The sequence below is a fragment of the Triticum urartu genome, chromosome 7, assembly GCF_003073215.2.
Source record: "Triticum urartu cultivar G1812 chromosome 7, Tu2.1, whole genome shotgun sequence".
Classification (NCBI taxonomy): domain Eukaryota; kingdom Viridiplantae; phylum Streptophyta; class Magnoliopsida; order Poales; family Poaceae; genus Triticum; species Triticum urartu.
Window position 1 is genome coordinate 602536237 of NC_053028.1, and position 17080 is coordinate 602553316.

The following is a 17080-nucleotide window of genomic DNA, read 5'->3' on the forward strand; positions in this document are numbered from 1 at the left end:
CTTCACGAGCAGAGCCAGATCATGGCTCAGTTCTTCAGGATCACCAAGGCTACTACCAGAGTCTTCATCTTCAGACTTAGATACTGCCTTGGCCTTCAGTGCACGTGTTTTGCCATAGCTTGAACCATAGAGATCTCTCTTTTCAGCAAGTTGGAACTCATGAGTATTTAGCCTCTCGAGAATATCAGCGGGATCAAGTGACTTGTAATCAGCACGTTCTTGTATCATCAATGCCAGAGTGTCAAATGAGGAATCAAGCGATCTCAGCAATTTCTTCACTACCTCATGGTCGGTGATGTCAGTGGCACCAAGTGCTTGAAGCTCATTTGAAATGTCAGTGAGGCGATCGAAGGTTTGTTGAACATTTTCATTGTTGAGTCTTTTGAAGCGGTTGAAGAGATTGCGAAGAACATCAACTCGAGAGTCACGCTGAGTTGAGACTCCTTCATTCACTTTGGACAACCTGTCCCAGATAAGCTTCGCTGTTTCCAAAGCACTCACTCTGCCATACTGTCCTTTGCTCAGATTGCCACATATGATATCCTTCGCTTGAGAGTCGAGTTGCTTGAATCTCTTCACATCGGCAGCATTCAGAGAAGGTGTGACTGAGGGAACACCATTTTCCACAACATACCAGAGATCATTATCAATTGCTTCAAGATGCATTCGCATCTTATTCTTCCAGTAGGGGTAGTCCGTCCCATCAAAGGTAGGACACCCAGCAGAGACCTTGATCATACCTGTGGTCGACATAACTAAAACTCCAGGCGGTTAAACCAAAATCACACAGAACAAGGGAGTACCTTGCTCTGATACCAATTGAAAGTGCGTTATATCGACTAGAGGGGGGGTGAATAGGCGATTTTTACGAAATTCTTCATTGAGGAATTTGCTGGTGAGGAAATTCCTTAGCGAAGAACTACTAGCAGCGGAATAAGTAATCAAAAGTAAACACAACAGAATACAAGCATAGTCATCATGATGAAATGAAGACAGGCACAGAGTACAGGAAGCGTAATCACAGGATAACACAGGATGAAGACAAATAGACTGAAGAAATTGAACTGAGGAAATTGAGAAAGTTTTCAGTCAAAGTCTTCAAACACAGATATGAACAAACATACATCACAGTTATGAGGAAATGAAAAAGTTGAGGAAATAGAACCAGTAAGCTCGGTGAAGACAATGATTTGGTAGACCAGTTCCAACTGCTGTCTCAGTTGTACGTCTGGTTGGAGCGGCTGAGTATTTAAACTCGAGGACACACAGTCCCGGACACCCAGTCAAGGACACTTAGTCTAAGACACCCAGTCCTCACCGTATTCTTCTTGAACTAAGGTCACACAGACCTCGTCCAATCACTCGTGGTAAGTCTTCTTGCGACTTCCAAACCTTCACAAACTTGGTCACTCGGCGATCCACAATTCCTCTTGGATGCTCTAGACCATGACGCCTAACCGTCTGGAAGAAGCACAGTCTTCAAAGATAACAAGCGTCGGATCCACTCAGGATCAATCTCTTCAGTGATGCTCAATCACTTGGGGTTTGTAGGTGTTTGGGTTTTGGATTTTTGGTTTTTCCTCACTTGATGATTTTCGCTCAAAGTCTTTGGAGGATGGATTGCTCTCAAATGACAAGTGTCAGTTTCTCTCGGAGCAGCCAACCAGCTAGTGGTTGTAGGGGGCGGCTATTTATAGCCTAGGGAGCAGCCCGACATGATAAGACATAAATGCCCTTCAATGATATGACCGTTAGGTGGATAGATGTTTTGGAACAGCTGGCGTATAGCACAGCAACGGTCGGAATTTTGAGTAGCAAAATCCTTAGGGCTATCATGTTCCTCACTGTGTAGGCAATCCGCACTAGAGAATTCCTAACTCCTCAGTCAGGACAAATTCCTCAGAGACCAGAAGAACTTCGTCTCTGTCACTGAAGAAATTGACTGAACTGTATGAGATTTCCAATGGCTTCACTCGAAGGGATTGGTAGGTGTAGGATTTTGAGTTGAGCATCACATGGAAATTTTTCCTTAGTATTTCCTCGACCCCCTTTAACAGTACGGTGTTTCCTATGACTCAAGAAAGAGAAAAACAAAACTATGAAAACGAAAGTCTTCAAGCTTCATATTCCTCGCATGAATATCAAGTCTTCACGGACACACCAATTTCTTCACTTTCAAAGTCTTCATGGAAGTCTTCAGAAATACCAAAATCTTCAGTCGAAGATATTCATTTTTAGGGGTCGACTTTTCCTGTAAATATCAAACTCCTCATAGACTTATAGACCTGTGTATACTCACACACGCATTAGTCCCTTAACCTATAAGTCTTCAATACACCAAAATCACTAAGGGGCACTAGATGTACTTACAGTTCGCCCGCGTCCGTTTGGGTCGGCGCGGACAAAAATGGCGGCCCAACGCGCCGACCCAAACGGACGCACGTCCGTTTTTCGTCTGCGAGTGACCCATTCCAGGCCCAATTTTGAGCCGGATTTGCGTCGGCGCGGACACAAAATGGACGCGCGCGCGCCTACTCCTCTCCCCGGGCTCGCCTGTCGGTGGCAGCCACCACCATTTCCCCCCATTTTCCCAAAAACGCTCTCGCCCGCGCGCGCCCCCGCCCCCCAACCGGCCATGGAGGACGCCATCGACCTCGACCTCGACGCCGCCGATGACCTCGCCTCCCTCGCCTCGTCCGGTGCCATCGCCCCCTCCGGGAAACGCAAGCCCTGTGCCCCGCGCAAGACCGCCGCGGTGACCAAGCCGAAGAAGGCGCTGATGCCCGAACAGCGGGCAAGGGAGTCGGCCAAGAGGAAGGGCTGGAGGCACGCCGCGGACGCGAGGGATGAGGCCGCTGCGCAGGCCGCCGCCGCGCAACAGGAGTTCACCAACGCCCGCGTTGCCGCGGCAACGAGGGAGGCGCTCTACATGCTTGGGGTAAACCCTAGCCAGCACAACCTCGTCCAAGCCGCCATCGCCGCAGCCAGCACCAGCTCGTCGGCGTTTCCTCGGATGGTGATGCCCGACTCACCCCGCACATCGGCTTGCAACCCAGTCCCCGGCTTCCACGTCTACCCGCAGGCCTCCCGCCTCTCCGGGGAGTGCTCACCCAACGTGAGCGTGGTCGCTCCTTCCACGCCCACGCCCGCGCCCATCGACCTCAGCGCCACCCTGGTGGTCGGTGGCTCGTCGTCCAGCGGCATGAGGAAACGCGCGCGACAGACGCCGTCCGGCGGTCTCCCGAATGCCCGTAACCTGTTCGAGGAAATGTCGCCCGCCGTCGACGAGGACTACATGCAACACCTCATCTTCGAGGGTGGTGCGCCGGGCGCTGGCTACGATCCCGAGGAGACGCAAAGCCAGGACGGCCGCGGGGCGTTCACGCCGGCCGCTGGCTATGATCCCGATTAGGCGGCCTTCATGCGTGATCAGGTCGGCATCGACCAGGACGGCTTCCCCCTCGACCACGAGTTCCCGGACGACTATGGGCTAGAGGAAGAGGACGAGTGCGACGTCGAAGTGGAGTCTGTTCGAGGACGAGCTCACCAACCAAATCGCCGGTCCTAAGCCGAAGCGCAAGAGCAAGCGCACGAAGGCATACATAGCTGCTGAGGACAAGCTTCTTTGCGAGTGTTGGCGAGACATTGGACAAGACCCAAAGACGAGCGCCGGGCAAAAGCATTCAACCTTTTGGACTCGTGTGCACCACGAGTTTCATGAGCGCAAGAAGTTTCCAACCTACCAATCTGTGAGCACGCGCGGGTGGGTCTCCATTTCCAAGCGGTGGAGGGTGATCCAACAAGAGTGCAACAAGTTTTGCGCCACCCTTAAGAGCGTCAAGGCCCGCCCCGTGAGCGGCATCGGCGTGCAAGACATGGTATGATAGCAAGCAAGCCGCCCTCTTTTGTGCCATCAAGATCATCCTTTTACGTCTTCATTTTGCTATCACTTGCCCATATGCTTGCATGGAAACATTTTATAGGCATTTCAAGCTTTGGAGGCATTCAAGGTTCAACACAATGGCAAGTGCTTCAACCTCTCCCATTGCTATCGGGTCATCAAGGACGAAGAGAAGTTCAAGGCACAATATGCCGCGCTCAAGGCACGTGGGGGGAAGGGCGCCGTGGAGGATGTTGGGGAGGGCGAGCCGGCACGGCCGCGGGGGAAGACCAACTCCAAGAAGGAGGACAAGCGAGATGCGGCCACCAACGCCTTGATCGCAAGCGTGGACGGCATGATGAATAAGAATGATTCAAGAGAGGAGGAGCGCCGGCGTTTCAAGGCGAAGCAAAATGGATGCTTTCATGGAGATCCAAAGGAGGAGGCTTGATCTTGACGCCGAGAAGCAAGCCAAGATGTTCGAGCTCGAGGCGGAGAAGCAAGCCAAGATGCTAGAGATCGAGGCCGCCAACGCCAAGACAAAGGCGAAAGAAGTGGCTCTTGCAAGCATGATGACCGGGGTGGAGATCATGAAGGTGGATCTCAACGCCTTGTCGCCAAGGAAGAGGCCGTGGTTCGAGAAGATGCAGGCCGACATGCTCAAGTTCGACGACGAGTGATCTATGACGTCGAGGGGCCATCTTTTTTGTATGCCGGCAGGTGTGCCGATATGACCACGGGAGCCGTGATGGCGTGGTCGAACTCAAGTCCCATCATTTTTTGTGTGCTGGTATGTGTGCCGGCCGGCTGGCAAGTGTGCCAGCATGAACTGTGGTGTTTTCGGAAGTCGGCATTCTATGCCGGCATGAGACATGGCCGCTGGCATGATCGGCCGCGGGCCTTTTTTATTTAAAAGTTGAATGCGGATATGAAATGGATCGGCGCGTTGGGCGCATTGCCGACCCAAATACAAAACTGGGCGGACGACGGGCGGGCGACCGACCTAAACGGATAAAAAACGGACAAATGCGCCGTCCGTTTGGCTCTCCTCATCAAAGTTGGTATAAGATTGGTCCAAACCGTCGCACGCTAGTCATGGAGTTTGTTCATTTTGCCTGGTCGTGCGCTGGAGTTGGCCTCACTCGTCCGTGACTTCTTCAGGCCCGGCCCGACCAATCAGACAAATCACAGCACCGACGCCACCGCACCGCAGCATATTCTTGGAGAAATCAGCCTCCACGCCGCCGCCGTCCACACCCGGAGACGTCGCGTCCCGTCGAACCCAGCACACTGACTCCGGAGTCCACGCCCGCTGACACCCCGGCCCGCCCCACCCCATCCACCCATCCCATCCAATCATCAAATCGGGGAGGAGGCCGCCTCCCTCCCTCTCTCTCTCTCCATCTCTATCTCTCTCTATCTCTTGAATAAAAGTCGCGATCTTTCCGACGGAACCGACGCCACCGCAGCGGAGCATCAAACGGTTTTGCTTCCCCGTGAGCCGTGACTCTCCTCTTCTCCTTCCAACGGGAACGCACCACCGCATCTCCATCTGCCTCCTCCTCCTCCCCGCGCGATGGCTTCCGGCGTCCACGCGGCGGCGGACGGCGTCGCCGCGCTCGGGATCTCCCCCGCCGGCGGCGAGTGGGCCGGGCCCTGCCCCGCGCTGCGCCGGAACCTGCACCTCCTCTCCCACGACCAGGTGACTAATCATCTCACCCCGCCGCATCTTGTAGCAGTCATTCGTACTAGTACTACTAGTAGCATATCTGCATATCCTGTAGCCGTTCGTTCCTAATAATTCAGTTTTTCTTCTGGACTGCTATCGCGCATACTTATAAAAGTTAAAACAAACATTGTGAGTTGCGTGATGCTTTGGGCGGCGGAGTTCGCGGAATTTCTTAGGATTCGGCGCAGCATTATCTTATAATTTAGCGCTGGCCGGTACGGCCAACTACCTCGGCCTAGTTCCCTCACGTGGTGATGGTGATGGCTTGCTGTTGCCCACTCCTTGCAAGTTAAAAGGTCTCTTAACAAAGTGCGGTTTTGTCCTTGCTGTACTTCATCCTGCACTACCGAATCTGAACATTGACTTGACGGGCAGTGCATTGCACACTTCGATTTTGTGCCTAAAAACTTGATCCCGAGCCGCCATGGATTATGCGCATTGTTTGGGTTTGTCTTCTTCTCTTTAATACCTTTTCTTTTTGCCTCCTGGGTGATTCTAGGTTGAGCTTGCAAAGATGCTGCTGAATGAAGGACAGGGGCACTTGTTTGAACACTGGCCAGAGCCCGGTGTCGACGACGACAAAAAGAAAAGCTTCTTTGACCAGGTGTGTGTCTTTGTTGTATGTCCATGAAGTATTCCGTCCCCTTCAGTTACATGGACGTGCATACTTATCATGGACCCATGGAATATCTACTCACTACCTACCAAAAGATATAGTTACTTTGTTGTGAGAAGCTTTAATATCAGAGGCACCTGTGAACTTTGTCTGTTACTAGCCTTCTGTTGGAAGTCAGCGAATTTCATAAGCAGAACTGGCACAAAAACAAAGATTGTTGTTCTTTTCCCGCTAAAAGTTTCCATTGCCTAGGTTTGCCGACTTAACTCAAGCTATCCTGGTGGGCTGGCAGCATACATCCAGAATGCCAAAAAGCTTTTAGCAGAGTCCAAGGCAGGACAAAATCCATATGATGGTTTCGCACCTTCTGTAAGTCTTGCCATGCACCATTTTCTCATGGATTTGTTGGGGTCTTCACACACACTTTCTTGTGTTGTATGCCATGTAATTTTTCAATTCCGAATACTCAGTTGCTCCTTTTCTTTCCGGCTCTGAACCATGGCGTACTGATTTGCCTCCTTATTATCTGAACGAAGTACATGGTGTTAACAGATGAACTGTATTTTTAGGTTCCCTCGGGGGAAGTATTGACGTTTGGTGATGACAATTTTGTTTCACTGGAAGCAGCTGGGGTAAAAGAAGCACACAATGCTGCATTTGTTCTTGTAGCTGGTGGTCTTGGTGAAAGACTTGGTTACAAAGGAATTAAGGTAATGTGGCTTGAGTTCCTGATAGTATACTTACAGCCAAGAATTGGAAAGACTGTCATGTTAATGTATCACAGTTGAAATTTTGTATTCATGATTTGCAAGGGTAGCAGGTATATACATCAATTAGCTCTTCAGAATCATGCTTTAGAGCATCCATTTCCCTAGGTGTTAAGCAGACGCTAAAGACAGAGAAACTGGCTAGCACCAATGCTAAGGGATGCAAGAATAGGTGCTAAGAGAAAAGAAAAAAAGCTTAGCATCAATGCTATGCCAAATAAATTACTTTTAATTAGCTTATCTATATGAAATTGTAATTTAAATGACAAAACTGAAAGAACTTGGCATTGGTGCTATGGGATGTGGTAGAAAAAACTTACATAAGTGTATGTAGAGAAATCTGATTTATCCATCTTGGCACTTAATTTAGAGAAAAAAGTGGGATGTGGGTGCTCTTAGCAGATATATTGTTTTGCCGTCATGCAGCTGTGGTACTGATTGTGTTATTTTATTACAATATTTCCACTTTCACACACTATGTACCACAGCACATTTTTATCATTTGTTGGATCGCAGTATTGCACATCGTGCCAAACACAGAACTTTTTGCTTTTGGACTGTACATCAGGTGATTTGTGTAGGTCTTGTTTCATCCTGTAATTACAATTTGAACATGTAACATATTCCCTATGGAAATCTGTTATTCTGTTGGTTGACATTGACATCAAGCAAACTTCTGAAAGTACCATTTTGTTAACCATTTCATTGCACAGGTAGCACTCCCCAGGGAAACAACCACTGGGAAATGTTTTCTTCAACATTACATAGAGTCTATTCTGGCTTTACAAGAGGCGAGCTGCAAAATGGAGGGTATGTAGACTATGATCCTTGCCATTGTTGATTAGTTTTCTCACCAATACTTCGTATACTTCCTATGATACTTGTCACTGTTGATCATTTCGCTTTAGTTTAACATTTTCCTGAAATGAACTACCATTCTGTAGAACGATGATCTTTGTATTGTTTTCATTACTATGGTTTCTGTTGGTTGGTGTGGCTGCTCGAATAGGCTGACTTGAGCCCGTAGAAGTAGCTTGAATGTAAAAAAAGGGATGTTGTTCAAATATACATCACTTATTATGTTAGGCTGAGGTACATCATTGGATTGGTACTGCTAATTTCATGCTGCCTCCGATCCATAATAAGTGTCGCAGTTTTGAGCTAACCCTTATTTTGGATCGGAGGAAGTATTATTTACTTATATAGACTAGACCAAGATGAACCTAGGCCAAATTAAAGACCTGAACCAGATAAGTTAAACCAGTTTTGTTTGGTCTCTGGTTTCTACATTCAGTCTGCACATTGATAGAATGCAATTCTACCTCTCCTTTTCACAACCTGATAGAGCTTTAGACAACATGTTGGATAAACGTATATTATGGTTTCTTGTGAATGGCTCATCCAGCATGATTTTAACTGTTTATTTTAATTATTTCAAAATTCTCGAATTTAGGGCCTGAAGAAAATCCAGACATTTCTTTAATTGATTAATTTTTCATTCTTTGAGTATGCAGGCGAATGCCATACGAAGATCCCATTTGCTATTATGACTTCCGATGATACGAATGCACTGACCATCAAGCTTTTGGAATCAAACTCGTATTTTGGAATGGAACCATCACAAGTGAAAATTCTAAAGCAGGTGGTCTTTTCTTCCATGAGCTTCTTAGGGGCCAAAAACATACACAGCTGTTACTGTTGGTGCTGACTAATGCTTATTTGTTTTAGGAAAAAGTGGCATGTCTAGCTGACAACGATGCAAGGCTTGCATTAGATCCAAATGACAAGTACAAGATTCAGGTTGCTAATTTCATATGATCGCTTATACTGGGGTTTAAAATGTATTATTGTTGTTTTCATCTTCTCGAGTTTGCACTTCTCTTACTTCTAGTTTTGTGATTCGGCAGACAAAGCCACATGGGCATGGAGATGTTCATTCTCTTCTTTATTCAAGTGGATTACTCGAGCAATGGTATGCCTGTTGGTTCAAGAACTGGATGCATTTTTTCGTTGAACAAACTTTCTGAATGAGACAAGTTGCCTTTTTGAAGGCAATTACTCGTAACTGTTATCATTGATTCATTTGAAATAGTTTAGTAAAGTAATCAATCAAACTTCAACCCTGCACAAGAAAACATTAGGATCTTTTTTTTATAATACTTCACATTCTATTGACAGGAAGAATACAGGACGGAGATGGGTTCTCTTTTTCCAGGACACAAATGGATTGCTCTTTAATGTTTGTACACTGCCTTTTTCTACTGTATTATAATTAGGAATACTGTAGAGAGCCAGGAACTTAGTTCTACCATCTTTTTGTAGGCAATACCATCAGCATTAGGTGTCAGTGCCACCAAGGGCTACAATGTTAATTCTCTTGCAGTTCCTCGAAAGGCAAAGGAAGCCATTGGTGGAATAACCAAACTTACTCATGTTGATGGTAAAGTTGCCACTTTCTCCATTTTTTTACTGGCTTTCACCATATTTAATGGGTAAACATATGTGGAAACTTTGATGCTTTTCTGACAACTGGGTCAATAATATTATGAATCAATAGTGATTACAGATTATATCAGTACTGCTGGAATCAACAAAAAGTATCGTTATATTTGTCCAAAATATCTATATGATCCCTATTCTTCAGCTTGTTCTGTGCTGCCATCTAACATATCAATTCTGATGGAAGAATGCATTTTCATGTGTATTTATGTTCTGTCAAATTTGACTTGGATCCGTTCTTATATGTAGGTAGAACAATGGTGATCAATGTGGAGTACAATCAGCTTGATCCACTCCTTCGTGCAACTGGGCATCCTGATGGAGACGCAAATTGTGAAACAGGCTATTCTCCATACCCTGGAAATATAAACCAGGTAATATTGCAAACAGATATATTAGAACAGTAGGGATGTGTCAACTTCCAAATGATCCTTTTCTTCAACAGGTCTTAAACACTCAAAATTTGGTGCTTAACATGGCCTGTTTATTTAATATCATCAGTGTGATCTTTTAGTCTAGTATCAATACTTTGTTGTCAGTTTTAGAATGCATATTGTCTTGGAGCTTCACCTTTTTGTAATGCTAACTTTATGCCGCCCTTTTGCAGCTGATACTCGAGCTTGGACCATACATTGAGGAGCTCAAGAAAACACATGGCGCCATTTCTGAATTTGTAAATCCAAAGTAAGTATGCTGCCATGTGCTGCCTCCAAGGATGTATTTTACAATGCTATTAGGGCGACAAGTACGTGTCCAATTTCCATTTAGTGGTATAAGTTGTTTCTGTCAGTGGTCATTTAAGTTGGGAGAATGAACTTGCTCTTGGTTTTGCTCTTTCTTTCTTTAACCCAATTTATTGGCGAATGTTCTTTCTTAATTTTACTTTATGCAGCTCTTTTTATAAAAATAGTTCTTTTTGTTGGTGTTGACTTCAATAGTGTACATAAAGATAACATGTGTTTTTGTAGTATCTTTGTAGATGCATCATTGATTAAAAGTTTATAACTAATCTCACAAGCACAGTATACTAGTCTTAATGCCGTTCATATGTCCCGATGTGATTGTGAGTTTTGTTGACACAACTTTGTGTATCTTATACTAACTTTATTATACTTTTGTCATTTTATTAATTTAGGTATACTGACTCTACCAAGACAGCATTTAAATCCTCCACTCGTCTTGAGTGCATGATGCAAGACTATCCGAAAACACTACCTCCAACGGCAAAAGTTGGGTTTACGGTAAGAAACAACATATCTTCTCATCATACTATGGTCCTTACATTGATCATGTTAGTAATCTGGTTATAATTCAGATGCAAAAGAAAAAAGGTTTTCTCTCTTGGTGCATGTTTCACATCCCTTACCTTCATTCTTTGCCATTTTTAATGTAGGTGATGGATTCTTGGCTTGCATATGCTCCTGTAAAGAACAATCCTGAAGATGCAGCTAAAGTATGATTTTTGGCCCTTCCTTACACTGAAATTTATATACTGCGTGTTGCATCTGTACTTTTGAACTTGCATATGAAGAATTTATGCTTGGTAAGAAGAGTGTTTCTGGGTTTGCTCTTAGTCTATGCCCAGTTGATGAATTATGATCGAGGTTGAAGTGTGTATGCCAACAGACATGTTAGTTGACAGTATTAAATTTGCTTTATTGTGACACTCTGAGAACCAAAGTTTCTCTGCACTTTTGAACTTGCACATGAAGCATTTATGACTGATAGGATGAAGACTTGCTCTGAGTTTATCTGCTTGCATTGATGAATTATGATCCTGGTTAAAGTATGCATCTCGATGGCCATGTTGGTTGTCAGTATCGATATTGTCTCGCTGCGACACATTGAGAACTAAAGTTGCTCTTCACCCTTTGATGGTGCCATCTGTATTTCATATGCACATTTATGTCACTATTCCCAGTTTAAAGTTTGCAAGAGGTTGCCATTTATTATACAGATATCGTGCAAGAGTTGTAGTTCGACTTCTAAGCAGTCTCTGATACACCTTTTTGTAGGTTCCAAAAGGTAATCCTTTTCATAGTGCAACCTCAGGAGAGATGGCAATTTACAGGGCAAACAGCCTTATTTTAAGAAAGGTGATGACACTACCAGGCACTTGCTCCTTGTCAGCTTGTTTGCGTTCCAGCTCAACAAGCTCCTTTCCACACCCTTTCTTTTTCCAGGCCGGTGCACACATATCTGACCCTGTAGTCAGCACTTTCAATGGTCAAGAGGTAGAGGTCTGGCCATGCGTGGCCTGGAGCCCGAGGTGGGGTCTTACGTTCAAGGACGTCAAGCAAAGGCTGCACGGCAACTCTTCAGTTTCTCAGAGATCGGTTCTGGTCATCAATGGCCGGAACGTCGTCATCGACGGTCTTTCCTTGGACGGCGCTCTTATTGTCAACTCCGTCGACGAAGCAGAGGTAAGGCGGACATACACCGTGAAGCTAGAAAACTCTACCGAATCTATCTCCGTGGTTACCGTCATCTAAATGATCGAGTCTTTGTTGCCATGCTTGTTCGCAGGTGAAAGTCACCGGTCATGTGGAAAACAAAGGCTGGACTATCCAGCACGTCGACCACAGGGACACCTCGGAGAAAGAAGAGACGAGGATCCGCGGGTTCAAGTTTGAGAAGGTTGAGCAGCTGGAGGTGAACTACACCGAGCCGGGAAAGCATTGCCTGAGCCCATGAAGAGGCATGGATGGCTGGTCGTTGACATGGTCCCTCTGCCAATTTGCAGCTGGGAATAGTAAGTACATTACATTGTCCTCCCAGAATTGGGTGGCCTTCATTATTAGTGTCATGTGATAATAGCAATAAGCTGGAGCCATTTCTTTGCCTCCCACTGTAATAATAAGGAGCAAAGCTGCTTCAGCAACCAGGCCGTTGCTCATGTAAATTTGTATAACTGATATTTATTTATAGTCGCCGTTCGTTTCTTCTTTATGTAAAGTAAAACAATGTTGATATTTCATATTGGGATTTGAGGCTGGTGTACTCAATGCTTTGCACCGAATAGAATAAAATTGTTGAGATTGTTGCTCTTGCGTCCAAGCATGGTGCCCCTCTCCGCAACGTGCATAATCGACATTTTCTTCTCTGTTTTTTTGTAAAGTTTGCGGGATATTTACGCGTTCCAAACTATGATTTTCTTGGCCATTTTGCTGCTTAATAAGAAGATGGCAAGGGTTTTGCAAAAAAAAAAAGGCAAGGGAGGGGTATGTGTGGCTGTGCCATGCCCATGGAAAAGAGCTGGACTTTTTTCTTGATAAAGAATAGGGAAAGCTGGACGAGGACCATGCCTGCTTGCCATTGCCGTTGCCCCCTTTGTAGATTAGATTCTTAAAGCATCAGCCTCTTAAGTCCACACGATCAGATCACCATTTTTGTCCCCTAAAGGAAAAAAGAGATCGCCGTTGTACCTTGTTTAATATCTGCGCACAGACTCAGCGGTGGTACACGTGTTAAAAATCAAGAGAAATAAAATGATGATTTATAATTTTATGCATAATATATTGCAAAAAAAACACCAAACGAAGGACGTAACAAAAGGAAAAAAATGCTTATTAAAAAAGGGAGGAGGATAATAATTAAAAAATGAAGAGAAAACAAAGAAGACAGACAGACGCGGCGACCTCCTACCTAGAGCGGCACGGGCCGTGGCAGGCCGCAGGGAGGAGCCCATGAGCGGCCCGGTGAGGGGGGGCAGAAACCCTACCCCCTCCCGTCCTGGCCTCGCTCCGGGGACCCCTTAAAAGGCGGCTCTCCCCGCCGCCGCCCAAACCCTCTGTTTTTCTCTCTCCTGCCAATCCCCTCATCGCCTCCGCTCCCACGCCGCCGAATCCGAGACCTGATCTCGGATTCACCGCGACCAGACCCTCAGGCGATCCCCGGCACCTCCTCCCCGACGCTTCAGGTCCAACCCCCTCTCCCTCCCTCTTCCCCCCGCCGGTGCCGTGTCTCGCTTCGCTTCGCCGCCGCCGCCGCCGCGCCGGGCCGATCTGTGCGTGCGGCTGCTTTTCGGCGGGTTTGGCGGATCTGGGTCGCTGTGCGGCTGGATCTGCGTCGGTTCGGCGGGTGAAGCTAGGTTTTCTACTGCGGGAGTCCGCGGTTTTAGGGTTAAGCTGTTTGTCGACGCCGATACGGGTTCCGTGCAGCCGTTAGGACCGGTAGCTTTCGCTGTTTCGGCTGATGATGTGTTCTTGTTATTCAGGGTTCTATTTATTTGGTCGCGATGCGCTTTAGCTGTTTTGTTGGGGATTTGTTATTCCGCTGTGAGAAAAGCTTGTGTAGGTAGCTGCTTTGGACTTGTATGTAGCTCTACTTGGCGGCGGCGCCCTGTGTTTTGATGCTCAGTTGGCTGGATGAGCTTGTGTGCTAGTGGTGGCTGTATGCTGAAATTTTGCGTGATTGCTGCGAGGACAGTTGTAGTGGGCAAGCTCTGTCTAGTTATATTGAGCACAAAGGAATCAGGTGCATATAGTTATTTTTTCCGTTTGCTCTCTTGACAATCTGAAAGCAAGTGTCAAGGGCAAGTTTTTGAGTTGTGTCTCGTGTGATGCATATGAAATCTTGTCTGGCTTGTATATGTTTGCAATGGATTCAATGGTATTAACTGGGTTCTGTTAGTCTTGTCCATACACAGAATGAGTTATGTGGAGGTAGTACCAGATGTTTTTGTTTGTCTTGACCATCTTGTTGATGCTATCTTCATACACTACAATGTATTTTCTGGTTACCAGTTAATTAAGCTTCTAAATGTTTTGTTGCACCTCTTTTCACATTGCTTGATTGATCTTAACATATGTTATTTCTGCTACAGCCATGGCAGGAATGGCACCGGAAGGTTCCCAGTTTGACGCTAAGAACTATGATTCTAAGATGCAGGAGCTGCTGTAAGTAATCTGAACATTCTTTTGTTTTATGGCTGCTCATTGTTATGAGCTGCTTGGCATTTAACCAAGTTGCAACCCTGTTTTTGCTGTTTGATTTGTGTATTACCTTCTTACCTATACTCCTTAAATCTTATACAGGAGCCAAGGTGAGACTGAGGAGTTCTTCACCTCTTATGATGAAGTTCACGAGAGCTTTGATGACATGGGTCTCCAAGAGAACCTCCTGAGGGGAATTTATGCTTATGGTACTGTGCCTGTTGTGTTTTATTGTATTGTCCTACTTCATTGGTATTCTTCATCTCTCATGAACATTGTTTGTTCTGCCTACAGGTTTTGAGAAGCCTTCTGCCATCCAGCAAAGGGGAATCGTTCCTTTCTGCAAGGGCCTTGATGTTATCCAGCAAGCACAATCTGGAACAGGAAAGACTGCTACTTTCTGTTCTGGAATCCTCCAACAGCTTGACTATGGTTTGGTTGAGTGCCAGGCCTTGGTCCTTGCTCCCACCCGTGAGCTTGCACAGCAAATTGAGAAGGTCATGCGTGCACTTGGTGACTACTTGGGTGTGAAGGTTCATGCCTGTGTTGGAGGAACTTCAGTTCGTGAGGACCAAAGGATTCTTGCAAGTGGAGTGCATGTTGTTGTTGGTACGCCTGGGCGTGTGTTTGACATGCTCCGTAGGCAGTCTCTGCGCCCTGACAACATCAAGATGTTTGTCCTCGATGAAGCTGATGAGATGCTTTCCCGTGGTTTCAAGGATCAGGTTAACAATTACGTTCTTCATCTGTAATATTTTGCATCTGGTATACTTCACAGTTTATTGATCTGACACCATCATTGCAACTAACTTAAGTGAATGTTCTCTTAGTAGACTATCTAAGGCATCATCACTAATCACTAATCAGAACTAAGTCTGGCAAGTTCTAAGTTATAAATCATGTTAAGTTTAAAGAGCTGCATATGATCTGTTTGTGTAATTTCATTGTCTAAGCTCATCCATTCTTACATTTACTTAGTATGGCACTTGATGTTGTTGTTACTTTTGTTCAAATTTCTGTTTCATATTTTATAAGCTGTGGGTATTGATCCACATTTTGTTATATTTGCAGATTTATGACATCTTCCAGCTGCTCCCAGGGAAGATTCAAGTTGGTGTCTTCTCTGCTACCATGCCCCCTGAAGCCCTTGAGATTACCCGCAAGTTCATGAACAAGCCAGTGAGGATCCTTGTCAAGAGGGATGAGCTCACCCTTGAGGGTATCAAGCAGTTCTATGTCAATGTGGAGAAGGAAGAGTGGAAGCTTGACACACTGTGTGACCTGTACGAGACTCTTGCCATCACCCAGAGTGTCATCTTTGTGAACACCCGCCGCAAGGTGGACTGGCTCACCGACAAGATGAGGGGCAGGGACCACACCGTCTCCGCCACTCACGGAGACATGGACCAGAACACTAGGGACATCATCATGAGGGAGTTCAGATCAGGTTCTTCACGTGTTCTCATCACCACTGACCTGCTTGCGCGTGGTATTGATGTCCAGCAAGTGTCCCTGGTCATCAACTATGACCTCCCGACCCAGCCAGAGAACTACCTGCATCGCATCGGTCGTAGTGGTCGGTTCGGGAGGAAGGGTGTGGCCATCAACTTTGTGACCCGTGAAGATGAGAGGATGCTGTTTGACATCCAGAAGTTCTACAACGTGGTGATTGAAGAGCTCCCAGCCAACGTTGCCGACCTTCTGTGAGCGGGGCGGGCTGTGGAGAACATATGGTAAGGGGGTCCTGACAGGGCTTTGTTTTTGTTGAAGTATCACCAAAACTTTCTTGTCTGTGGGTGGGGGGGTTCAAGTGATAAATGGTCTGCTGGGGTTCTACTTTAAAGTCGTGGTCGTGGACAATTTGGGATTTATTAAGCCATGTTTTGGGAATTTTTGTAGTTGCTAGGCTGTGGTTCTATGTGCTGAGGAGGGAGGCGCTGCTGCTCATGCTGCTGTTGCTGGAGTCCTCACTTTATTTGTTAAGACTATGTAATGACCGAATGATGTTATTTGTTTGTGTCATCCTTGACTCTTTACCTACCGCATGTAATCCTGCAATCGGTACTTTTAATGCTATCGTTATTAAAAACTGTTTACTCATGTTTTAGCAATAACCTATCCTTATTAGTCAAAGGGAGTATTTATCTACTTATGACCACTCGCATGTTGCTATTTGGGTTTCAGGATTATACTTTCTGAAATTCCTATTCTCTGTACTGAGTGAAACTAATATACTGGGTTACCTGTAAATTCTGTCAGTGTAACTTGAAAAGGATTCTCATCCTCCCAGAGAGAGTAAATAGAGATGGTGAAATGTCATCCTAGTTGTTAGCACGGAGCTCATCAGATCTTTTCCCCCTTTCACACCATTTTGTTAGCGTTGTGCTTGAGTGAGAGGCTACTGATAGCGCTGCTGACCCTTCCCAAACCTTGGACGCCTGCTGAACCTCGTCTGGTTGCAGCTGGGTGTTGTGCCGATTCCAGCTTGGCCTGTGCTGGTTGCAGCATCTCGGCCTGTCCCTGCAACCGTCTGCTTGCTGCCCCTTGCAGAACCTCGTCGTGTGCATTTGGGCGTTGTGCTGATGCTTGACCTGTGCAGCTTGCAGCTGTGCTGGTTGCAGCATCTCAGCTTGTCGCTTGCAGCTGGTTACAACA

At 46.1% G+C, this 17080-nt stretch overlaps 2 protein-coding genes across 3 annotated transcripts; both read left to right on the plus strand.

The window, feature by feature from the left end:
- The first annotated feature begins 5282 nt into the window (after positions 1-5282).
- Positions 5283-12548, plus strand: LOC125519710 (UDP-sugar pyrophosphorylase). The gene is made up of 17 exons (XM_048684450.1): positions 5283-5582; positions 6109-6213; positions 6478-6594; positions 6795-6935; positions 7706-7802; positions 8507-8634; positions 8721-8792; positions 8900-8964; positions 9171-9231; positions 9315-9432; positions 9741-9865; positions 10099-10175; positions 10627-10732; positions 10885-10944; positions 11507-11587; positions 11675-11914; positions 12018-12548. The coding sequence occupies exons 1-17, from the start codon at positions 5457-5459 to the stop codon at positions 12183-12185; spliced, it is 1887 nt and encodes a 628-aa protein (XP_048540407.1). The 5' UTR covers positions 5283-5456; the 3' UTR covers positions 12186-12548.
- A 685-nt stretch (positions 12549-13233) lies between these two features.
- On the plus strand, positions 13234-16525 carry LOC125525570 (eukaryotic initiation factor 4A). 2 transcript variants are annotated; one of them, XM_048690575.1, is made up of 6 exons: positions 13234-13410; positions 14317-14389; positions 14528-14634; positions 14720-15150; positions 15497-16158; positions 16325-16525. In XM_048690575.1, the coding sequence occupies exons 2-5, from the start codon at positions 14319-14321 to the stop codon at positions 16130-16132; spliced, it is 1245 nt and encodes a 414-aa protein (XP_048546532.1). In that variant the 5' UTR covers positions 13234-13410; positions 14317-14318; the 3' UTR covers positions 16133-16158; positions 16325-16525. The 2 variants fall into 2 exon arrangements, with proteins under 2 accessions (XP_048546532.1, XP_048546530.1); XM_048690573.1 differs by having other exon boundaries at positions 15497-16525.
- The last annotated feature ends 555 nt before the right edge of the window (positions 16526-17080 follow it).